The 25,638-nt window shown below is 48.2% G+C and overlaps 1 protein-coding gene across 1 annotated transcript in view; it reads left to right on the top strand.

Moving 5' to 3' along the window:
- The window catches only part of SFXN5 (sideroflexin 5), a gene marked incomplete at its 5' end in the record, with an annotated part of 94,557 nt that extends 77,427 nt beyond the window's left edge, over nucleotides 1–17,130 (top strand). The window contains one exon of the mRNA XM_084263572.1: nucleotides 17,029–17,130. Coding sequence (XP_084119698.1) covers nucleotides 17,029–17,106 — 78 coding nt within the window. The 3' untranslated portion in view covers nucleotides 17,107–17,130. The remainder of the gene's footprint in view (nucleotides 1–17,028) is intronic.
- Between the last annotated feature and the right edge of the window lie 8,508 nt (nucleotides 17,131–25,638).

Genomic DNA, 25,638 nt, shown 5'->3' with positions numbered 1-25,638 from the left:
TGCCACTTTGATTAATTACCAGACTTTGTGTCGTCTCAAGCCTGATGTGGAGATAGTTGTGTATTTTCTCCCTTTTGCTGGTGACACCCACATTTGATAGCGTTGGCCAAACCTAACCATTCTTTCAACAGAGACAGGAAGTTCACCCTAAAATTTTATTTTGAAATGTAGCATTTTGCAGATTTCCAGGAGTTTCAGCAGGCATGGCTTAGCCTGGGCTTCTCTGAAATACCAAGTGCCTGCTAAGGTCAGTGGGAACTCAAGTTTTGATACCAGAATGTGAGGCATTCAAAGTATGACACTTAAGGCTCTACAGAAATAATTATTCATTGCCATAGTTTCTTTATCTAAAAAGCCAAGCTCACAAGGTCTTTTTGCCTTTTGTATTTTAGCTTTACGGGTGACAGATAATTTGTAACGTATAGTATCTGATATTGCAGCATGAAAAAATTGTGTTGATGCTAACAGCTGAATGAATTCTAGCCCACAAGGAGAATTAAGGTCTGGCTTCCTTCAGAGGATATTCGAATTGCAGGCATCAGGCAATACTGAAACCATACAGCATCACTTGAAAATGACCTTCTAAAAGCAGATGAAATGTTATCTGCAGTGTAAACATGAATCAGCGCTGATTAGTAGATCAAACAGAATGACGTGCTCTCTGCCCACGCTCCATGTCAATGAAAAGACACCATTACAGCTGGTGGTATAGCTCATTACCTACTGGGCTCTCTGCTCCAATCAACTGGAGTTAGCTCCATGCACACAGCTGGAACTCACATCTGTTGACTCCAAGGAATTGGATTCTCCAGAGCAGCCTAGTCTGATCAGTCTTCCAGTTACATTTGCATTCATTATAACTCTGTGTGTGTGTGGAAAGGGTGTTCCTCCTGTTCTGCAAAATCTCGTCAGTGGTGACTGTGAGGATGCTCAAGTGAGCAGGGCAAGTGATTTATCTGAAACAATCTCTCCAGAGCCATTCCTTCATAGTTTTGGATAGGAAATCTGAGTTTCCTTGCAAAGAGCATTTCTCAGAATGGGTGACTTCTTGGTCACTCATCACTGGTCCATGAACTCGTCGGATAACTAAGTTAATAGACTGTGAGTGTTTGAACATTGACCTCTCTTTGTATGTGAATGCATGTGCCTTATATGTATGCATGTGTCTATATGCATGTGTGTATTATTTGCTTTGTCTCATAACCACAGTAGGTGAAGCAGTGATGAACATAACACGGCTGAGATGATGCTGTTGTAATGAGCACTACCCAGGGAGTAAATTATTAACAACAAGATGTAATAGGTGTGTTCTGTTCCAAAAATATGATTATGGTCTGGGAAGCAACCCTTTCAGGAATTGTAAATGAGCCAAATTCTGCCCTTAATCACACATTCACAGTCCTTCTTCTTTAGTCAGAGAGCAAACACAGAAGCTGATGTGTTATTTAAGCGCTTGGTTTAGCATGGGAGCTTGACTTGGCCGCCTTTGATCCACTCTTCTAAAGGGACTCAAACTTACAATTAGTCTTCAAGCAGAATTGAAGCCTGGCAATAGATTTAATGTGCTAGATAAATGCAGCCACCTTATCACATCAGCTGTAGCTGCTTCAGAGTTATACCTGTTGTAAAGTAACATAAGAGAAAACAGTGTTCAGCTTAGGTTGGATACAGAAACACCAGTATCAGGTGAATGATAATTCTGGAGCTGAACAACTTTCTTGTGCTGGGGAGGATAATGCATCCAGATCTTCTCTTGGGTCAGTATTTAGTCTACCTACGACCTTATGCCTTCCTTCATTTTGTACAGATGGAATCCACTTTGAAGTCTGCAGGAGTGCTCCACAATTACAACTTGTTTCTAGATGTTATGGTTCTGAAGATCACCTTATAACAATAAAACCCCAATGTCAGCCAGAAAGACATGGGTTCTTGCAACTAAGCGTGCTTAAGCTGCTGAGAAAGACACTTTTCATCCCAATACAGTGTTAACTCCGGTACCTAAATGCATCAATATGCATTAAGTAATTCACTGCTGTTAAGTTTAGGAGAAACATCTAGTTAATGCATTTAGCCCACAACCTCCCATGCCCCCCGGGGAATCTCTTTTCTAACCGCCTATCCTACAGCATCCCCACTGACAACTCCTACTCAGCTATGCATTGCCAATAGAAACAGCTGTGACAGTTCCAAACTGAAAATGGGACTTGTGCAAATGAAATTCAGTGTAGCAGCAAAAGAACTAACCATGGGGTTGCTCCACTGATTTTCCACCCTTTGGTCCCTGCTCATCCAGATCATTCATTTTTTTCAGCATCCAAGAGGATGCTGTTGAACTTCCAGGGTGCTGCGAACCCACCGAAACTTGCCTCATCCCATGCCCGGTGTGCTGGATTGTGCTGATAAAGGACAAACCCAGGTGAGAAATGGAGCTGAAACTAGAGCTGATGGCAGAGAAAACCCTTTCACCAGTCATAATACACATGCCCTCACCACAGGTTAAGTTTAAAGGACCTTGGTTGCTGGTTGGGGCAAAACAAGCCATCTTCCGGAATTAGGCTGATTTCAGCTGAAAGCCTTTTCTTAAAAATAATCTTCCTTTTGGATCTCCAGGACAAGGGGAATAAACAGCCTAAAATCCAAGGCTGAGCTATTGTTTTCCAATCTGTTTTAGCCTTCATCTTGTTGGCAGGCTGCTTTAGAAAAGCAAAAGGTTAATGAGCCAATGTGCAGTGGGATTATTGCAGTAAAGATGACAGTGAACCAGTAATTACTAATTAGATGCAGTTTAACAGGAGGAACAAGTGAAATCTCCTCTTCACCAACTGTCAATAATTAGCAGATTTGGTGAGGTTGAAATGTGTCCACAGTTAAAAGGCTGATTTTTTAATGAAATGGCACTTGACAAAAGAGCTGTATGGAGGTCACAGCCATAGCCCTCGAGACGCTTCCCTATACCATACTTAGGAGGGAAATCAGATGCAAGACAGCAGGGGGTCCCCATGAAACCATTTCTCCCTTGGGATTACATTGCACGGGGGGAGGGGAGCAGGAGGGATTCTCTGCAGTAATTTTGTCCAACTTGGATGAGAAGCAAAGGAAAGGATTTGCCAGCTGCCATGGGGAAAAAAATGTTTGAGAAGTGAGAAGTTCTGTGGTATTTCTTTGCTTCTGGGTCTGAGGAACAGCTTCCCAAGAGTCTGGTAACCTGAGCCTGCTGGTCAATCTACCCTTGGGATGGAGGTTGATCTTGGAAGGAGCTCCTTTTAGAAAAGAAGTGGCACAAGGTCCTTAAGAACAGGCAGGAGGCTGGAAGCTCAGTGGGTTGTGTCTCCCAAAGATGGTAAAAGATGCAAGCTGTGCCCCAGAGCATTGGTTTCACACTGACACACAGGTGATGCTCCATCGCTGACTTCTGTAACATTAAGAATTTCACCTGAGGTTCCTCTCCTACGTACTGACCTGGTTTCTTCTGGCAAAGTGGCTGTTGACATAGGCAAGGGCATCTTTATTTTCCACATGAACCTAAAAGAGGTGAACTGTGTGAGCTTCATTAATGTCTGTGAACCTTTTTACTTGAGGAGAAAACCCTGGGAATTATGTGATACTGAGTCTTTGAATGCTGATGTGGTTCAAGTAGGGCAGGAAAGAAAAGCTATGGGATTTGGAAATGTCTTGAGCCCGAAGGATGGTGCTTAACAAGGTGTTTTTTGGTAAGGATGGATACATTCCTGTCAGAGGTTGGAGGACCCCTTTCATAGCACAGTCCTGTGCCTGAAAGGGAAAGTGATAGGAGAGGAGGTGTTGTTTGGGGAACAGCCATGACTACACACGAAGGTTGGAAACGGTTGCACAAAACTCAAATATAAGTTGCTGACCTCTCTTTTACAAGAAATAGTAGCCCAAGGAAGTCATAAACTAAGTCTATACTTGTGAACCCAACAGGGCCCAAGCACAAGCTGGGTTACTGACCCATGGTGTCCAGCTGTATGGATGTGAGCTGTGCCATACCAGTTGTCCCCTGCATCTGAGACTGGCTTCTGGTTCATGTTCTTTCACACAGCTGTAGCCTTGCCTGTACCACTGCAAGTACTCAGGAAGTTGTGTTGTGATAATTTTAGTTGGGGACCTCTCTAGGTTAATTTGATTTATGACTTACAGGACTTATTTGAGCTGAGCTTTGTCATCAGAAGACCATAAGTCTTCCATTACAAGACTGTTACGTCTTCCTGCACCATGACAGGACCATGCCCAGCTGTGCAGTGGAAAGGCAAAGATCTCTTCAGCCTTTGGTTTCAGTGTCTGAAACTGTTGCACACACTAAGGGTGCATCTGTCCTGTACCTCTGCCCTTGCTGTCAGCCTGAGCATGGACCTGAAATCTGGAGACCAAAGGCCTTGGTCATCAGCTCGTTTTGTGACAAATCCTTCCCTGCTTCAAATCAAATGACAACCCTGGCCATGAATCTTCCTGAAGTCACCAGAGGAGCGGTACTGGGACCAGTCCTCAGTACTCAGCCATGATTTCAGCCCTGGGCAGTAGCTTGTGCAGAGATGGGTCCTTAGTCATGGGGCACAACAGGATCCTCACCTGCATGTCTCAGGAAGGCTATGGCACTGTAACTGCAAACTGCTGAGTGGGAAAGGTTGGTCAGAGACTGCACACTGAGGGTCAGTAGTGCTCAGTCACTCTGTGCTAACCAGCCAGGTTTTTTGCAAGGTTTCATTCTCCCTTGGTTTGAGGCAGGATTGCTTCTACCATTTGCTTCTCTGACATCTCCCTTCCTTCCCTGCTCTCACTAGCCCCCTCTGGTTGAGAGCATCAAGAAAAGAAGACAATGTGTTTCCCCTTAGCCCCCCCTTCTCAGCCCCTAGCTCAGGTTTTCCTTCACCTGTGTCAGCTGTCAGGGCAGGGTTTGCAGACCTTGTGTTTCCCAAGGAGCCAGACTTCACACACTGCTTCCCCCTTGGCCCTACCCTTTGGCTTTCCCTTTACACCTCCACTGCTCTCCCCCTCGCCCCCCTTGGCAGCCTGGCATCTGCAGAACACCTTTCCTGTCAAAGCAACCAGGAAAAAAGATAATAATCACAGTAGCTTGTTTCCTGTGCCACAGATTCCCTGAATTCCCTCAATAATTCTTCCTTTCCTTTTAATTGGGTTGCACAGGAAAGCTGCTGCTCAGGAGCCTGCTGGTACAGAGGAGTCTCTTTGTGACTGGAAGTACTTAGGTGCCCTACGATGGTTTGGCTGGGTTGGAGGTTGTTCTTAGGCTTGCAGAGAGACACGCTGGGAGCTAGAAAGGTCTTTCCAGAGGATGGTGACAAGCTCTTGTCTTTAACTATTGCAGTAATGGTTGGTGTTATTCCTGCACTATATAAATGCCCATGGACTCTTCCCAACCCATCATAGCTTCTGTCAGGAGCAACCTGGGCTAGTGGAGGGTGTCTTTGTCCATGGCAAGGGGATTGGCACTAGATGGGCTTTGAGGTCCCTTCCAACAAAAACCAGTCTGGGATTCTATGAGTTGCCCTTAGCTGCAGAGATCTGCCCTGGTTCCTGTCCCATCTTGAGTTTCTGTCTCTCTGCCATTGTCTCCAGTGTGACAGAGACAGAAAGAAGCCCAGAGCTTTTGCTATATTTGCTTTGGAGTTTGCTTGCAAGGTCAGACCCACCCTCCATACTGGAAGTTTCCAAGTCAGAGTGGCAGGAAAGATTTTGGGGAGGTCAGGCATATTCAGGACAAGGACAGAGGCAGGATCACATGCTCCAAACCCCCTTTTTGAGCACATCTCCCAGGTGAAGGTATTCATAAACACACGAGGATGCTTCAGGCTTACTAGTCCTCTCCTCTGCTTCCAGTGGTGCTTTAGCCTGAGTTGCAACCAACAGCCACAAGCCCTTTCCTGCTTCAGAAAGGGCTTCAGTTCAGTGGTTGATGTTTCTGCAGAGAGCTTCTAAAACCAAAACAGACCAGAATTTCCAAATTCTACATGACCATGACATCCTTCTCCCCGTGCCCAGGTCATTAAAAGACCCACATTCTCATTACTGTGTTGTAACTCCCCATCGCTACTACACTGGGAGGTCTCAGTCACTTCTTCTGGGAGCAAATGTAATGTCCTTCTTTCCAAGAGGCAAAGAAGGATCTGGACTTCAGGGGCATCAGCTCCACCATCGCTCTTTGCAAGCCTGTAGGAAAGGTGAGGGTGGTTAGATTTACAACTGCTCGGCCTGTTTGCACCTCGCGGTGTAGTTATTAGGCTCAATGACATCTCTCCTCTGGGGAAGGTCATGAGTGAGCAGTGCCCTGATTGATTTGGAGCCTGTGTCTTTGTTCTCAGGTTCCCCTGTCCGAGAGGCTTTGATTTGTGACGGAGCTGGTTTTTGAAGTCTGCTCCTGAGAGTGGTCCTTTGTTTCATGACCAGCGCTCGCAGGAGCCAAAGGTGGTGAAAACTTTACAGGATCTGGCCCTAAAATCCTAACCTGGACCAGCAGAGCTTGTTCCTGCTGGGAAGCAATGCCTTGAACCAAACTGTTATTTGTGGTCATTTGAGGTGGGTGTGGGAGAAAGGACCCCTTTGTACTGCCCAGGGGCTTCAGCAGCGGTGTCAGACAGGATCTGGTTTCATGTTTATATCTCTGTCCCTGGGATACAGGTTCAAGTATGTAAACTATCTATCGTGCAAGCACAGGCTCCTGCAGGTGTGTGGGTGCTACTGGGCATAAAAAAACATTCCTGACACCGTCTCTTTTGAGGAGTCTTCACCTCCTGATGGCTATAAGCCATTAGGAGTCAAAAGAAAGAGCTGACATCCGACAACTCCGGATAAACAGCTAAACATTAACCCTTAAAGTGGCTGGAAAAACATACTTAAAAGGCACTTTGTGGAAAGAAGCCATTTTTTTCCAGGCCTGTTAATTGCTGTCTTTCTTCAGGACACCTTTCAGCAGCACCTACAGTAAACAGCATGGCTCCTCCTGAAGCACTTCCCCCAAGGATTCCTGCCCTGCTTGCCAGGTAGCCTGCGGAGATGGTTGTCCCCATCTCCTGCCCTGTGCAGTCCTTCAGGTCTTTGGTTTTGCTTGTTTCTTCTTGGCCTGACAGCCAAGATCTTTCCTCTCTTTCTGCCACCCCAAGCTGAAAACTTGGTCCCATTTCTTGGTCACCAACACACTCTTTATTTGGTACAACCAGGTTCAGCCCCAGCGTTTCCCTGACTGTTGCCTGGCTTACTCCTCTCTCACTGCACAGGGTTGGATACATCCTTTGTGGTGCTCACTCCAAGCAAGACATTAAGTATAGAAGCTAAAGAAGGCGGCCAGTTGTCCAGACTTGCCTGCTGTAAGCATGCTTGCTTACTGCAGAGTGCTGTTGTTAATCATATTTCCCAAGCACAGGTATTTATAATTATCTATAGCTGCTTTTTAAATCATTTGGATCTAGCAGGCTGTTCCTAGTGAGGCTGTTGGTCCTTCCAGAGAAGGAAATATGATGGAGGTTGGGATCCTGAAGGAACTTGCTTAGCTTCTAGAAAGCAACAAGGGCATCCCTAAATCCTACAGTGCTCATAGTGCTCTTCCTCTGTAATAGCTAGAGAATTGCAGGGTTTCACACGCTCACCAAACAGCAACAAATGCTCTTTTCCTTGACAGAACTGCTGGAGGGATTCTATCAGAAAGGACCTAATAGTTTGTTTTCATCAAAAGGGAAAGTTGCTACATTCATAATGTCAGTATTCAAAAGGGTTTTTTTTTTTCTTCCAAAGGGAGAGAGATGACTGATTCTTTTTGTGAATGTCTTTTGTTCCAGTAAAGAGCAGGAACCCTCAACTCTGCAACTTTGGTGTTCTCAGGATCGTATTTTTGGTGGGTTACTGACTTTTCTACCCATCAGTTGGCTTGAATGTTCCCCAATGAAGTCTACATCATGTGATGTGAGGCTTCTCTCGTGAGGCCAGGAAGAAGTTTCTTTTGCCCTGCACACTGTAGACTGACTGCCCTGTGCAGGCAATTTTGGGAGAAAGTCCTCTCCCAAAGAAGGGTCCTTACCTCACAAAGCCAGATGGCCTGAGATCAGAAAACACGTACTTCTGCTGTGGTACCATCCACCTTTCCAGAGCTCCTGTAGAAATTAATTTAGTGTGGAAAACCCAGAGTTTACCTCATGAGCACTTATCTCCTATACATGAGCAGACCAACTTCTCCAGAGTAAGGGAGAAAAGGCATCTTAGCCCCTGCAAAGGCCTTTTGTGTGGTTCTTCATGTCATGGAAGACACATCATACTGTGGTCTTAGCTTCTCTCCATCACAAGTTCACTTCAAGTCTTTGTTCAGCCTCGTGCCTGGCCTTCTAAATTTCTGTACACGGGTGGTGAGTTGGTGTTACTTGTGTCTTAGCCCTTGGTGCTTTGCAAAGCATTGCAGAACAAGGTGCCCTGCTAACTGGGGATGGAGGCTGGAACCTCCTGGATAGCAGCCACTGGGTAAAAGGCAGGAAAACCCTTCATCTTCTTGTTAGAGAGAACTGGAAATGTCTCTTTTCTCTGGAAGACAGACAGAAAGAACTTACTTTTTTAATCTTGCTGTTTGAAACCTTATGGTTTCAGAGCCTTCATTTGGTTTTGAGGGTTTTTTTTTAAATACTTCAGGTTTCTGGTGCTGTGGACAACCCCCCCATTTTCCCAGAAGACTCAAACCCACAATTTTGCAGTGGGAGACAGTGTCATGCGGAGGGTTTTGGGTGGTGGGGTGTTGGCATTTCAATCTATTGATAGAGCTGGAAGACTTGAGAGGGTCTGAGAGCCAACTGAGCCCAAACCCAGCTCCTAGGAGTAGCTTTCGTTCATCTCACCACGTCTGTTCATCACTGATGTCATCTTGAGACACTAGAAGAGGGACTGGAAGGTTAGAGATGGTATTGTAGTGGTGGAGTGGTTCTAGGCAGGGAATGAACACGGGGGTCAGAGCACAGGAGTGAAATGCGTCCGCTGAGCCGCTCTGCTGCAGGACAGGCAGGGACACGCCGAGCAATTGAAGCTACCTTGCAGCCCTAGGTGCCTGCTGTCATATATTATTATCCCACCTGCTGACACTGTTACCATCAGTCATTTCTAGAGCACCGGAAACAAGCGTGCTGCTGGGCAAGGGGAGCTCATTGCCACGTGAGGAGTTGTGCTCTGCTCCAGCCCAGTTGGGCAACAGCCTCAAATGCCACATTTTTCTTCTTCCCAGCTGATAACAATGATTTTTTTTTTTTGGTATTATTTTTCTTTAGAGAAGCCCCGATACACTAATTTGCAACTTCTGAAGCTGAAGTTAAAAACAACCCTTAATGATGATGCCCCATCCCTGGAAACATTCAGGTTCTGAGCAACCTGATCTAGTTGAAGATGTTCCTGCTCGTTGCAGGAGGTTGGAACAGATGACCTTCAAGGTCCCTTCCAACCCAAACTATTCTGTCATTCTATCAAGCAGTTGTCCCATAAATGACCCATAAATCCTGCAAACTCTTCTTCTCTGCTTTGGGGCAGTCAGTTGTTCCCATTTAAGGTGAGGGCAGAACCATCTTAAGCCTTGCAGCTGTCTCAAAAGCAATGACACATCCCTATACAAACATCTGTTGAGCAAGAGGAATATTCCTGCTTGTCTCGATACGGAAACTTGATGGCACCCAAGGTGCTGCTGACACTTTGCAGTTCGTGCTTTGCTAAAAGCAGTGACGTTTGCAGGGGACGGTGCAGAGGTGTCAGCAGATGTGATAGGGTGTGAATAGCTTGTGGCACTAACACCGTCACTGATATACTTTATATATAACGGATGTCATAGCCGGGTGTGCGTGGTGCCACAGTCAGACCTTTTCCAGCCTGGCCTGAGAAGAGCTTCTGTTTCCTGCCCTGTCCTGCAAACAGCTGGAGGTGGATGCTGGTGGTCAAAGCCTCCATGGCAGAAACCACGAAAAGCTTCTGAAATGGACAGCCCTCAATAGCCAGAACAGCCAAATATTTCTCTTTTCCTCCTTTTTGTTGTATGTGCTGGCCATGGGTCCTGTCAGAGACAATGGATCTCATGTTCTTATCTGCTTATTCCTGAGCTGTCCTCAGGAATCTGCTACTGGCTTTGCTATGCTTTCAAGCACATAAGAGAGCATCCACTTACTCCATGCGTGGGTCTGCTCTCCTGGCATGGCACATTGGGGCTTTAGTTGTATCCATGGCTGTAGGCTCTGATTGCTTGGGTTTGGGTAGGCCTCATCAGAAATACAAGCCTGGCACTAACAGTAGTGGTTGTCTTGGTGCAGGAGTACGTGGCAGATTTTAATCTGTTTCCTATGTAGGGGTGCAGAGCACCAAAGAGTTTTAATGGATCTGCATGTGCAGCAGCTTCCAGTCCTCAGTCTCTTCTCCTTCCAAAGCCACCATGTTCTCAGAACATCTTCTGGTGGTCTCTTCTTTGCCCCAGACCACACCGTTGCATGCTGCAGGTTGTGTGGACCTCTGCAGTGCTCTGCATGCAGCATGCCCAGGCTCTGCCCAACAGGCAAGGCTGCTTCTTTGGCTCAGCCTCAGCTGGAAAAGCACATCTGCCCTACTCCATGTGGTGGGGTGGCCAGGGAGGGTTGCAGGCTCTCAGGGAATGTCATTCCCTGGGTGCAGTTGCATACCTTGTCGTGTCAGACAAAAGGAGAGGATCAAAGCTTGGATGGCAAGAAAGGAGGCTCTAAGCCCTCACTGTGCTCGGTGCCTCTGTGACAGCAGGTGCACAGTTCTTTGATCCCTGTGTTTTGGGGGGGTCTGTCCTCCCCTCCCTGTACCAACCCCAAAGTTGGCATTTTAGGGGGAAAGTGAATGGTGACAAACCCTTGAGTGGGCTCCCACTGAACCATGGGGCTCTGGCTAGTGGGGGCCGGATTCAAACACATTGTGACCAGTGACGGCTGGAGGGGCAGTGGTGGCTTCCCAGCCTCTGGTTACATCTACTTGACACCTTAGCCATCATCAAGTATGGAAACTGAATCAAATAACTTGTTTCCATGTTTTTGAGGAAAGCGTTTTGACCAGATAAGGTGGTTTTTATGAAAACTGAGCATTTCTTTAAAAGGGTGGGGTCTAAAAGACTTGAGAGAAGCAAAAAATGAAGAGAACTGTACAGTCAAATCTTAAGTTCAATTTTTGTTTTATTATTTCTTGTAAGGAAAACATAACAAAATTCAAGTTTATCTCAAAATTGGTTTTGCCAGCTTTGTGATTTGGCCAGCAAAATGAGTATCAGCTATTTATGAAGTTATTTGTTGCCATGTACATTGGTCATGAGACTGTCTTTCAACCAGCGTGTCCAGTTTTGGGGTACAGGGGATTTTTTAACTATGTAGAAAAATATGCAAATGGTCAGAAAAAAGCTTTAACACCAGTATTTCAACAAGTAATTGGTCTTGCAAAGAAGCATCATATAGATAAATCTATAAAATCGAATGAAGGTGATTTAATAATCTTTGAAACATTTGTGGGAATAAAATTTCTGGCAGAGCAGAGCTCCTCAGTGCAGCAGGTAGATGAATGGAAAGCTGGAAGTCTGGATTTAGAAAAACACAAACTGTGTGGAGGGCTGGTGCCCTTTAAAGTGGGAATCTGAGAGGTCTGGTAGATGCACTGTGGCTTGGACTCCTTAACCAGAGCTGGGTATCTTTTGAAAAACGCCTTCTGTGATTTAACCAGAAGGTTTTTGTATGAGATGGGGCACCTCCTGAATTCTCTCACCTGTCAGGTCACCTTCGGTTGGCCATAGGTCCACAGCATTTCCAAGAGATGCTCCCGAGCAATCACTGATTTGCTCTTCTCATTCCTTAGTGAGTGGATGCATGGAGAGCATTTTAAATTTTTTTGGTGTCTGGGAAAAAAGCTTTGGAAAGAGTTTATGTGAACAGAGGAGGAAAAAAATCTCGCTGTCTTTAAATCATTCAGTATACATTTTCCAATTTTGGAAAGCCTTATAAAATTAAGCATGGGTTCAGATTTGTGATTTTGGCCTATCAGCATCCTTTCAGCTACTGTCAATTAAAAGAAGAAAAGAAGATCTGATATATCTGAAAGAAGAAAGTTTAGGCAGTCTTGCCATGGGAACAAGACCATCGAACACCCAATCAAGTTGAGTTTTGACCCCAAGATGAGCACGCTAAAACAAATTTAATGAGCTTCTGCTCCCCAGCAGAGTTGCATTAGGTGACCACAGGTTGAAGATGAAAGGAAGTCTTGGTAGACCTGTACAGAGGTGCTTTCACATCGTGGCTGTACCAAGCCACAAGCAGAGGTACCTGGTGACCCCAGCATGGCTGGTGAGCAGTAGCTTATTTATCCAGGGAAAAACATGATCTTTTTTTGATCGTGTCTGCAGACACTGAGGACAAAGAAGAATGAGTTAGCGGTGCTGGATGTGCAAAGCCACCAGCATGGAAGCAGCAGCTACTGGTCCTTCATGGTGCTTCATGGTCCCATTTATTAACCGTAGACCTTTCTGCACCTCACTGAGCTTCGCTAGGGCTCGGTTCTCTGGGTGCTGCCCTCAGACATTACTCTGATGTCTCATGGCCCTGGGGGAGGGACAGGAAAGGGCTGCTGGAAGGACCAGGAGAGCCCTCCTGGGCTCTGAACCAGGGCCACCACCCAGCCACCTTGCTGGCACTGCTGAGGCAGCAGCAGAAGATGCGGTGGCCACCCTGATCCTCCCTTCCCCCACCTGCCGGTGCAGCATCCGTCAGTCCGTATGACCCTCCCCCTACCAAAATTGGCTGCTTTCTTCATTCTTCTCCCCCCACCCTCCCCTTTTTTTTTTTTTTTTTTTTTGGCTGAGTGATGAGCTGTATGCCAAATCCATCTGCTCCTGTCTCCCCTAGCTGCCTTCCATATCATTACAGGATCCCTGGCAGCGAGCCTAGACCTATCTCTCTCCCTGCACTCTTAGGAGCACATTCCTTTCTACACCTTTTCCCGAGCTGGGATAGAAATGAGTATCAACCCCAAACAAAAAGCATCTGCTTTCTGCCTGCTTCTGCTTCACCGGACGCGCATGTACGCTACACCCGTGTCAGCAGCGAATGCAAAACACACACAACCCCCCACCTCGCCGCCCCGCATCCAACATGGGCTGACGAAACTTTGGGCGCCGGGAGCCTGCCTCACACCCTCTCCCTCTCCCGTCTCCGCAGCACCAGCTGTGACCACCGCACCATTTGTTCCTCCAGCCCACGCCAGCACTCGGAGCCAGTTCTTTATCACCCCAATTAGCCTTGTCTGTGCTGATGAGAGGAGAGAGGCTTCCACTGCAAGGCAGAGACAGGGGGAAGAGAGCTGGCGCGCGGTGGGCACGGCGAGAGGCGATTCCCTTCGTGGTGGCTTTGTTCCCCGGGAGGGATGGATTTCACTGGGTCAGGAGCACCGCTGAAAACAGCAGCGCTGTCATCCCACCTGCATTACCTGGGTGATGCTGGTTTATAAACAGTTGATTGAATAGGGTCAGGGGAGAGACAGTTTCTTGGGGTTTTTTCCCCTTTTTTCTTCATGCACTTGATTATCTGCTAGAGGGAAGAGGAGTGTCCTCCAGTCACACCAGCTCCCGGGTGTTGCGCGGGCCTTGGTTAGCACTGGCCACAGTTCTGAATGAGCCTGGAGATGCACCTTGGCTGTGTCCCCAGGGAAGATCATGATCCCTGCATCTATAGCAAAGTTCCTGGCAGCCTCACAAGGGGCTGAAGCAATTCCTCTTTTTCCCCACTGCCTCATCATAATGTCTCCTGTGCTGGTATCTCATGATATCAAGTGGTCGTTGCTGCACTGATATTCATGCACCCATCAGCCTGAAAGCCTGTTTTCCCCCCACCAAACCTTGTAGCACTCTTTAGGAGTGGTACTTCTACATCATGCTTCCCTGAGTGTTGGTTGTGACCTTGCATCCCTTCTGGAGTTCTTTTCTCCCAGATTCATTGCTGAAGATCCTTTACTGGTAGGCAACTTGGTGCTATCATTCTGGAGCCAGGAAGGCAATCGATCTATCCTTTCCCTTGGCACAAGTAGATCTACCCCATCAGGATGAAGAGGATGAACACAATTCAAACCCAGTCCCATAGTGGGCACGCAGTTTAGGAGGACAAAGTTGCCCCATATGGAGTGGGCAGGTCCCATCAGTGTAGTCCCAACAGGATAGATCCTATTCCTCAGAGCACCCTCCCATGGCAGTGCTCCCTGTTAGAAAGGTTCCCAGCCTGTGCATGATGAAGAAAGAGCTTTCTGAGGGGGAGGGGTCTTCTTTGAATCTGAAACACAAGAAACTTGGCAAGAAACTCTGTGGTGTCCAGATCTATTTGTTATGCCATGTCTAGTGAATGGTTGGCTGAGCAGGTCCAGGGTGCTGAGCAGCTAGAGTAGCAGTCTACACCAAAACAGGTGAACTTCCACTTTTCAAGAAAACCCCCTGAGAGATTCAGAGTAGAACCAATACACAATAAGGTTGTGTCTTAATGTTGTCTTAATATCTGTAGCCCACCACCCAAATGCTTCTCCCTGTTCTGCATCTGACTTCCCAGTGAGAGGAGTATGTTACTCCTGATGCATTTCCAAACGGCTTTGCCAAGCGCTGCTGTGGAGTACGTCCCTCCTGTACCTGCCTCCTCAGTGTGGATGTACTCCTTGGAGCTCCTGTACCTGAAGCTCTAGAGCAGTTTTTAGATATCTGCTTTATTAAAATCACTGAGAAGGAAATGTGCAGACATTGCTCCAGTTCAACCAGCAAATTGATTTCACATCTTCCCAGGCTTCAGAAAGGGGCTTAAGCGAGCTCTGTAATACACAGCTCTCTTCTGTCTCCTTCCACCAAGACAAGATTCATTCTGCTTAAGCTGTTCTTGATGGATTTCACGAAATTTGTGCTGAAAAATTCCCACCACCGAGACACCACACCTTCCCCATGTATTTGATGGCAACACTTTGCTCCTTCCCACTAGGATACTCTTCCTGCTGTTCAGCTTGGATCATACCCGACGCTTCTTGAATTGTGTCCCAAGAGAGGATGAACAAAACATCACTCCTTTCTTCTGTGCCACAGCCTCTTGCACACGCAAATACCACTGTGCCTGCTTTAAACTTCTTCTCTTCTAGACTCAGCACATCCAAGTCCTCAGTGTTTCCCCGTAGCTCTTGCTTTCAGACCACTAATGTGGGGTCCGCCGAGGTAGACGTGGCTTTCCTTGGAGCTCCCACCTCCTCCTTGGAGCTTCTCCTTGGAGAGGAAAGGACTGTTGCTGGCTCCCCATTAGCTTTCTGCAGAGGTGTCCCAGTAGTAGGTTGGTTTTTGCTCCATCCGAGCTGCCCCATATCCCCAAGTCCTACTGACAGCACCGTAGATGGTCAGAGTTGAACCACCCGATCCCAGGTCGTTCTAAAGCACTGCCCACCTGGATATTTTCATACCAGAGGGTGAAACCAGCCGTGGAGCTTTTCTTTCTGTCTCTGGGAGCAAAGTAAGAAAACAATGGGAAGAAAAGCTGCGTCAGAGCCAGGCGGATCGGAGTTAATCCTCCCTCAAAATGGATCCCGTCAGCGCCGGTGTACGTGAGAATCGCCTCCCCTGCACCTTTGCTGGGTACTCTTCCCAGCACAATGCTTCACTTTGTGTTTCAGCACAGAAAGAAATGGTGAAGTTGCTAATAATGGCACTAAAAGAAAATATGCTACATCTGTTATGGATAGCAGTACAAAATTAGCTGATCACACCTCTGACACCCAAGATGTCTTCACTTAAAATACTCGTTGGCTTACTTTACATAATTTGCTGATTATATTTAAAAGAAATACAATTTTGCAATTACTGTTCTTTCTGGTGTGCTATCTATGCATCATTTTCTTTTTATGTTTATATATTTCTCCTTCATTAGTGCAGTCTGAAGGGTGATTAGATCCCTTCAAACATTTTACAGAGGTTAAACGTTGATTAAGATTTAATTATTACTGTAAATAGCTTGGAATGACATATGGTGCAAAAACCTGACATATGTGCATTTGAATAAATGAAGTGCTATTTCCCATGATGCTTCAGTAGCTGTTTAACAGCTTTGCTGAAGGGTTATGTTGCACCTCATGTTAAGATTGCTTTGATGTTATATTTTGTTGGGTTTTTGCAGCTGAAAGCTAAGAACAGTTTTTCCAGTTTTTAAAAACATTGAATATTTTAAATACCTAAATTGTTTTGCACAAATTTTTGCTAATTTGTCTAACTAGGTTAAACATTTTCAAAAGCATTTCGATTTTAACGTGGGTTCCTAGCATTGTGTCAGCAACAGCATCAATTCAATGTATAGGATTTCTAAAAGTCTGGTCTTGCAAAGTGCCCTGTCCCGGTTGGGAGCGGGATCTTTCCTTGCTGCAGGATCTGGGACCACCACGGATCCCTCACGGGGATGCAAAGGTTTGGAGTTATTTCAGAGCAAGGGAAAGCTTCTTGCAAAGCTGGTGAAAAGGAAAGAAATTAGGAAAGGGATGGAGATTTTATAGAGGTGGAGAGAGGGGTAGGTAGATTTTAGCTGTGATCCATCCTCGTTGGAGCATATAGAGCCCTGGTCCAGGAGGTAAATGAAGTTGTGTTGTCCCCATGTGTCACCAAGCAGCCCATGGTTTTGCTGGGACCCAGCTTTGGGGACTGGATTCCTTCTAGCATCATGCAGGGGGACCTTGGCTGTGGGAACAGGAAGGGATCTCTCCTGGAAAACGAGGGGCGGGATCCGTTCGGTTCGCAGAGACACCCTGTAATCCACTGAATCTCGCAAGGCAGCGGGCGCGCATCATGTCATGTCATACAAGTCAATCCAGGCAGGGCTGTCCTGAGCCTTGAGCAGAGCAAAGCACACTAAAACGACATGGAAAAGGCATGACTGACATTGTATTACTGACATTTTATACTTCTCCACATTCATTTATTGATCTGTCCAGCTCCTGCTGCAGCACGACGTGGTACCAATTCTGATCTCGCCCCCTCTTGTGATTTTGCAGATCGAGACATCGCGGCTGGAGCCAGAGATCGCGATGGCCACCACCAGTAAGACTGTCATCTACAATAAAGGATTGTAAGTGGAAGCAGACAACCTCAGCCCGGAAGATCTGGGGAGGGAAAGGGGGAAACTCGAGATCCTGACTGAGAGAAAGAAAACAACAACAAGAGACAACAAATAATAGACCTCAGCGATAGTGAAGTATTTACCGCTCCCGGTGACCTGGGAGTAAATTAACACTTTCAGAGAACTGACACCTCACACCAGTCAAAAAGATTAATATTAAAAGTTTTAAATTAGCAACGGGAGCAGCAACAACAAGAGTTACATCCAAACACTTTAGAGAAGTAGCTAAAGAATAATTTCAGAACTTAACTAGCACTGCATGGAGGGATGTTTAGTGGCGTGTTTACATGGCTATACCTAACTACATGAAAGTAGGCTTCACCCAGCAAATTTTGTTTGCAACGTGAATTAAATCTCCACACTGATGCTGCACAAAAATAACTCTGTAGAGATGAACGGGTGCGTGAATGGGAGGCACTTGGTAGGGTGTTTGGTAAATGTCCTGTATCGATTTCATGGCCATCCTGCCCCAGTGATCATGCACAAAGCAGCCTTCCATGGTTCTGACCTGCAACGTCAGCACAACGAAGGTCGTGGCCTCTGTGCCCTTCCTCCTTCTGCAGATGGTCCTGGTGACATCCTGCCATTCATTGCACTTGCAGGACTTGGTGTCATGGGAGCCCATCACCGGGTGTATCTGCAAGGGCTTTTGCCTGGGGTTCAAGATACTGGAAAGCCAACGTGCCCATACCTTGAGTAGGAAGGAACCTTATAGCAAAAATACATCAGTCCGCTCTTTTCCACATGAAAAACGCAGTTTGTCCCACCTAACATAGACCCTTCTAAGAGTAAAGCTGTTAAAGTAATTGGTTAAGTGATGTGTTGTGGATAAGTTGTCTGAGGACATGATGTACATTAACATCTGGTGAGCCCTGAAGTGGTCAGGCAGTTGGACTAGATGATCACTGCAGAGCCTTTTGAACTGGAACTTTTCTCTTTTCTCTTTTCTCTTCTCTTCTCTTCTCTTCTCTTCTCTTCTCTTCTCTTCTCTTCTCTTCTCTTCTCTTCTCTTCTCTTCTCTTCTCTTCTCTTCTCTTCTCTTCTCTTCTCTTCTCTTCTCTTCTCTTCTCTTCCTCTTCCTCTTCCTCTTCCTCTTCCTCTTCCTCTTCCTCTTCCTTTTTTCTCTCTTTTCTCTTTTACCTCTTTCCTCTTCTCTCCCCTTCTCCCCCCTTCTTTCCCCTTCTCCCCCCTTCTTTCCCCTTCTCCCCCCTTCTTTCCCCTTCCCTTCCCTTCCCTTCCCTTCCCTTCCCTTCCCTTCCCTTCCCTTCCCTTCCCTTCCCTTCCCTTCCCTTCCCTTCCCTTCCCTTCCCTTCCCTTCCCTTCCCTTCCCTTCCCTTCCCTTCCCTTCCCTTCCCTTCCCTTCCCTTCCCTTCCCTTCCCTTCCCTTCCCTTCCCTTCCCTTCCCTTCCCTTCCCTTCCCTTCCCTTCCCTTCCCTTCCTTCCCTCTTTATTTTTTTTTCTCATCTCCATCATCTGTCTTCTTTGTCTCCTTCTCCTCCCTGTTCTTTCCCACACCCTCAGACTGGCCAGCACCATCCAAAGCCTCCTGGCAGTGCATGGGAGGATCCAAAGCAGAAAGCAGTGGGTGTCAGGACAACTTTGCCTGTCAGCCATGCCAAACTGATGGCTTTGCAAGAGTAGTGAACTGCCCTCTGGAGATGGGTGTCTGTCTGTCTGTCTGTCTTTTGAACTATTCCACTTTGGGGTGCTCAAAGTAAGGTGGGGCAAGTGCCCCCTACACTGCACTGAATCCTGCCTTTGCATGGGTTTGGGGCTACAATTTGGCTTTCTGGTAGCTTGTACCCAAGGGTAAAGCCTGAGTGACTCCCTGGGGACCAGAGGAGTTAATGCAGATTCTGAATGTGGCCAGCAGCAGAAGACCATGCCAACAGCAAGGTCTGCCTCTGGAATCGTTGTAGGGATGGAGCTGTGGTGGTGATGGACACAGCCACAGCACAGGCTGTCGTACTTCAGATGCCAGTTCGCTGGGGTCTTTGGGAAGGAGGGTGGGAGGGGAAGAGAAACCAAATCACCACTGACACAGAATGTATTTGGAAGTTTTACTGCAATGCTTGAAGTCGGGAGGCCTGAGCCCCCTGTGTGCTCCTCTACTGCTGGCTGCTCCCATTCCCCACTGGAGTCAGACCAGTAGGAACTGGAATCACACAATGGTCAGGCTGGCTCAGGAAGACTGATTGTGTCCCCACACTAATGTGAATCAGAATAATTGCACAAAACAAATCAATTTTGTGGATCTACATGCCAGCATGCAGGGGAGGAGAGGCTGACTCTGGGCTCTCCATAGCTGCTATTGACGGGCCAGCTCCTGGTCCCTGACACTGGTGGAAACACGGAGTGGGTCCAGTTACACTCATTGGACCCCTTTGGATTTACACCAGAGTAAGGGACTGAATTTGACCCAGTGAAGTTCTTCTAATGCACTAGATGAGATGAATGTACATTCCGGAGGAAGTCAGGCCACCCCATCTGCTCCAGTTGGGGTTTGTAGAGGCTACAAGGAGGTGGCATCTATCCTATGGACATTTCCATAGGCATCTGCCCCACAGGCAGCGCAGCGCAGAATCAGGTCCCATGGTTTGCCCTGGGGGTGAGTAACTCCCTGTGGCAGTGGAAGAGGGAATCAGGCCCCTCCAGTCCTGGGAAGGGGAGTGGGGATGCTGGCAATCCCTGAACAGCAGCCTGCCGACAGGAACCGCCACAGCAAGGCTTCGGAGAGCCAGCTGGGATGAGCTGTGTGCCTGAACAAGGGCAGGACATGGGAGGAGATGAGGACCGGTGTCGGATGCTGAGGGTACAGGTACCCCCTTATCAAGGGGAAAAAGCTACTCTGAGCCTAAAACTTCAGTTTACAGCTCTGCTGAGCCCGCAGGAGTTAGGAGCCAAGCCACGTCGTGTTGCACGGAGGCACAACTTGCCTTCTTCCTCCTCCTGAATGGAAATGCAAGGCTGAGACAGAAACAGCCTCTTGTGTTGACAGCGAGAAGCCTCCTGGCTCTGTCGTCTGTCTGGGTGGATCGTTTCCCCTTCCCTGGTGGGTTTTTGTCACTGCCTGAACCATTCTGCTGCAAAGCTTGTTCATCCCAGGCTTTTCTCTGGGGAGGGAGGAGAGGAAGACGTGGCGGAGACTGCCCTTTGCCTCCAGGTTTTGGAGAGGTGGAGCAAGGAGGGGGACAGCGATTTGGTTTTGCCTCATGACCGCCAATCCAAGATCTCGGTGGCTGGGAGCTCCGGCTACCTGCCGGGCCCGCAGATAGAGCGAGGAATTCGCAGCAGAGGCAAGGAGTCAGGGCTTCACTTGCTGTATTCCTTTAGAGGAGGGACCCAAGGAAAAGCACGGATTGAGCAAGTTCTGCCTCGGGAATGATTCCCAGTCTCCCCCATGATGTAGTGAGTACAGATGCTTTCCCTGCACACACATCACCTGCAGAGTTTCAGCTGCACGAGCTGCTAATTAGCAGGGGATGCTCATCATGTTAATCCAGCGATGCTCGATAAAAACCGTGTTGGTTTGGAGGAGGACAGACTTGGGGCTTTTTAAGCCACGTGGCTCCTGTAAATCACAGGGGCCTGATCCTGCTGGAGCGGCGAGGACCAGCTTGGGGGATGTCAGAGGAGTGGCGCTGCGAGATTATGGCTCGGCTGAAAAGCAGCTGCACAGTCGAGCAAGTGACAATCAAACGGTCTAAATGAGTCTGGATTTATCATCTCCCCGTACAAACCCCGTCAAACTTGTTTCGCTTTATGTGTCATGAAAATGGGTCTCAGTCAACTCGGCAGAGCTTGTGCTGAGAAGTAAATACATCTTGGGGTCCTGAGTCAGGCGTTTGTTCGCTGGTGTTTATCCCGCAGAGCCGATCGCAGCCTCTGGCAGGTTGGCGGCAACATTTGCTCTCGCATTTTGTCCAAGCGCAGCGCAAAATGTTGTGCCCTCCCCACCCCACCACCCCCACGAAGCACTGGGAAGATGCTCCTGCTTGGAGCTGGGAAGGGAGAGCCACCACCTCATGGGGTTCAGTTCCCTTTTCTAATGTCTTCTGAAAACATCTGTGGGTCTTGCATTGTTGAGGTAGTTCTGGCAGCAGCGGTGCCCAAGAGTTTGGAGACCTGAGTTCTTGAGCCCACCTCTCCCAAACCCACGTGTGTCCCCTTCCTCCCAGCAGTCAGGACGGTGGAAACCTGTCTTTGCTGCTCTTCCCCTCACTGTCCCCTGGCTCAGTGGTGAGCAGGGCAAGGTGCCTGTATGAGTAGAACATTTTTTGGTAGACCCGTGGTCCCAAAGTCTTGAGGAACACAAGATCTCCGTGCCCCCACTGAAGCCAGCTGATGTGGCTCAGCTTCAGAGCCCATCACTCTCCAAACACAGGGGTGTTGAGATGCGATAAAAGCAGCAGGATGGCTCAGCAGGCACAAACCTGACCCTTACAGGTCTTCAAAGACCGTTTCACTTGCAAGCAGCTCAAGGTTGGGCTCCCTCATGCAGCAGTTCCAGGACCGGTTGCTGCCAGCCATGGTGGGATTGCCAGCGAGCACCAAAATACCACGCTCAGCTCTTCCTACAGCATCAGAAATGAAAAGCATGGAGCGGGGAAGGCAGTAGCACATTAGTACTGTTTATTAGGACAGCAAATTGTGCCAGAAAAGACTACACACAACAGCTAATGATAACATTATGCACATTCACTTAATAGCTAATTAATCTCTCCGACTTTCCTAATGTACAAAAAGGAGCCTTCGGTTTGTGAGAACAACCCAACCATTTGCATTTCTTATTTCCTATAATTGGGGAAGTGGAAGAAATGGGGAGCGAGAAACCCACCACACACATCAAGTTGTTCACCTCACCAGATAATAATAATGAGATGATCATCTCCTGTAGTATTTAATTAGAAATGTTGCAGTTAATTGATTTCTTGGATATGTTAATTAAGAAATAATGAGGACCAGGTTGCAGCAAAAGGTGCCAGCAAGAAGTTTGGAGTCCCTCCTGGAAGATGTGTCTGTTGGCCGCTCTCGAAGCCAGCTGGAGGACAAACAGGGGACAGCCCTGGGGTTGTGTCACCCATGTCCTGAACCCACCTTTAAGCTTGGGCACAGCTCAGTGCCTTCCATTTTGGCTTGTTGCTCATTTTCCTGCTCTGCGTCCTTGCACATGCCCAGTGCTCGGCTGGCCACGCAGCAGGTTGCCCCATTTGCTGCCCATCCAGCGCCAGACATCACTGGGATGTGGGATGACCTGGCAGATGCTGGACCCTGCCACCCTGGGACAAGCATTGCTGGTAGATCTCAGGGCTATACCGATGCCACGTAGCCAAGAGATGTAGGTGTCCTTCTGCCTTGGTTGGCTCCTCTTGAAGGGCTGTGATGGAGATCCGGAGCCTGGGATGACCTTCAGCCACGCAGAGGGAGTACAGCTGCTGCCAGGACATTCCAGCAGGACCCCAGTGGCCTTTGAGCAAAGATTTTTAGGGTACAAATGAGCTAACCTGAGCCAACCTGAGAAGCTGGCCTGGCTCTGAGAGCGTTCCCAGTGTTGGTGTGCAGATGGTGGAGGCTTGAAGTGGTCCTGATGGTGGTAGATACCCCCACCCCGGGTATCTCCCCGGGTCGCTTTAGGAAACGCCCACTTCTGGCTTTCCCCCCCCCTTTTTTATGGCTTGTTCTGCACCCAGCACCCTCAGCTGCCCCTTCTCATGCAGTCACCCTCCGGAACCTGATCTGAATGCACCTTATAAATGCGTCGATGGCAAGTCCCTTGGGACGGGGCAAGGAGGTCACCCGCCAGCACCGGCACGTCTTCCAGCGGTCCCTCCGCCGGACAACCGCGGGTGTATGTACCCCTGTCTGTCTCCCACAGGTACCCCTGTCTCCCACAGGTACCCCTGCCACCCACGGGCACCCTGCCACGCGCCCCTGTCTCTTTTTAACCTTCTCGATAGCGTGACCGACCGCGACACTTTGTGTAACACTCGGATGCGTCCGGAATAAAAGCGTTTCAAGACTCGGCGGCGTGGTGCGGCCCCTGCGCGGACATCCCATGCGGGGGGCGAGGCGGGTGGTGGGGCTGGAGGGCTGGGCTGGAAAGGGGAATTTCCTAGGGGAGAAGCTGCCAGGGATGGGGCTTTTCACCTGCTGCATGAGGGGACATGGGGAGGGGGCTTTCCCAACAGCAGGAATTCTATTTGTGTGCGTGTGTATATATAATATATACTATACCATATACACTACGTACATATACACTATGCACATATATACATAGACAGTATATAATACATATATATTACATGATATATAGATAATATATCATGTAATATATATAGATAATATATGTATTTTATTTCTAATATGTGTTATCATGTAATTAATATATGATGTATGGTCTGGAATATATATATCAAATATACATATAATATATGTATATAATATATATATAATATATGTTATATTTGGGTTCAGAGGAGGCCACGAAGATGATTAAAGGGCTGTTGCACCTCCCCGATGAAAAGAGGCTGAGGGAGCTGGGCTTGTTCAGCCTAGAGAAGAGAAGGCTGTGGGGGGACCTCATTGCAGCCTCCCAGTCCCTGAAGGGAGCAGAGAAACAGGAGGGGAATCAACTTTTTAAAAGGGTAGATAATGGCAGGACAAGGGGGGATGGAACAAAGCTAAAGGAGGGAAGGTTTAAATTAGATATTAGGGGGAAGTTCTTTACAGAGAGAGTGGTGAGGGGCTGGAACAGGCTGCCCAGATAGGGGGTGGATGCCCCGTCCCTGGAGGTGTTCTAGGCCAGGTTGGATGGGGCCCTGGGCAACCTTGTGTAGCTCCAGGCCTGGAGGTTGGTGGCCCTGCCTGTGGCAGGGGGGGTTGGAGCTCTGTGATCCTTGGGGTCCCTTCCAACCCAGACTATTCTATGATTCTGTGATTCTATAACACATCATGTATAGAATGTATAACAGGGAATAATATGGAATATATAATACAGAATACAGATATAGCACAGGTATAGTATATATAGTATATAAGTACATAGTAATTATGCATATAGTATATATATAATCTATAATATATAATGTATACTATGTAAATATAAATATATATAGTATACAGTATAAAATACAATACATATACATATTATATACACAAATATATGTGTATATAGTGTGCATGCATATACACGTATGTGTATAGTGTATGTATATAATTAGTATATTTGTGTGTGTGTGTGAATGTACTCTTTCTTTTATATATATATAATCACAGAACCCCAAACTGGTTTGAGTGGGAAGGGCCCTCAGAGCCCCCCAGTGCCCCCCCCACCATGGGCAGGGACAGTCTCCACTAGCCCAGGGTGCCCAAAGCCCCATCCAGCCTGGCCTTGAGCCCTGCCAGGGATCCAGGGGCAGCCCCCACTTCCTCAAACAACCTGAAGACAGTGTGATATGGGAAGGATGCCTGACCCATGTCCTGTGAGACCCCCTGGCCAAGCCCCTCACTGCTGGGGTCCCTTTGCTAGCACCAGCACCCCACATCTGAGGGCTCTCCAGAGGGGACCATTCCCTGGGGAGCAGGAGGGATGCAGAGCCCTTTGGTTCCTGCCTTTCCCCGACATTCAATCCCTGGCCAGGTGTGAAGCTGTCGGCCCCGAAGCCGCCGCATACCTCTCATACCTGTGACCACCCCAGCAGTGGGCCCACTCTGCTGGGGACCCCCAAGGGAGACCCCCTTCATCACAGCCATCTTCATCACCCCAACTCCCACTGCGGCGGTACCACCAAACTCTCCTGGCTCCATTGCTCCCATGGAACCCGTCCCTCCCTGGTGACAACCAGTCTTCCCCCCCAGCCCCAGCCAGGACATCGGCATCCCCACAGCTGTTCAGCCAGCAATGGGAGAGGTCTCCTTGCCCCCCTCCCTGCCTTCCATGGAGGCAATCAGACAAGTTTCCAGCGCATTTTGCTCTTTATTACCACGCAGTAACACACACTACAGCTGCTGACTACCTACGACAGGGAACGCACGCACACAGGCACAAAAATAAATGAATAAATTAAAATAAAACTGTGTAAAAAAACCCAAATAACGGAGGAAAGGAGGGAGGCTGGGGGGGGGGGTGGGGGGGTGGGGAGAGAGGGGGGAGGGAAGCGGAAAATAAAAGGAAAATGAAGAAGGGGTTGGGTACATTGAGCTTCTAGGTAGGACGTTTTTATTTGATCTCATGGCTGACGGACGGCTTCCAGCGCGGAGGAGGATGCGCGGTCGTGTCCCGGGGCCGCAGGCACCCTGGCAGCCTCCTCTTCCTCCTCGGCTTGGCGGCGGGAGCTTCCCGAAAAGCACCTCCGAGGGACACCCCGGGCTGCGGGGGAGGGGGGACGGGGTGCAGGTCCCCCCCGGTCAGGCTGGGCGCCCCGGAGGAAAGGCAGCGGGCGGCAGGTGGCGGCGCTGGCTTCGGCGACGTCCCTAGAGTTCATTT

This window comes from Gallinula chloropus, assembly GCF_964237585.1.
Source record: "Gallinula chloropus genome assembly, chromosome: 4".
Taxonomy (NCBI): domain Eukaryota; kingdom Metazoa; phylum Chordata; class Aves; order Gruiformes; family Rallidae; genus Gallinula; species Gallinula chloropus.
The sequence above is the reverse complement of the archived record's forward strand: the minus strand, read 5'-3'. Positions and strand labels throughout refer to the sequence as shown.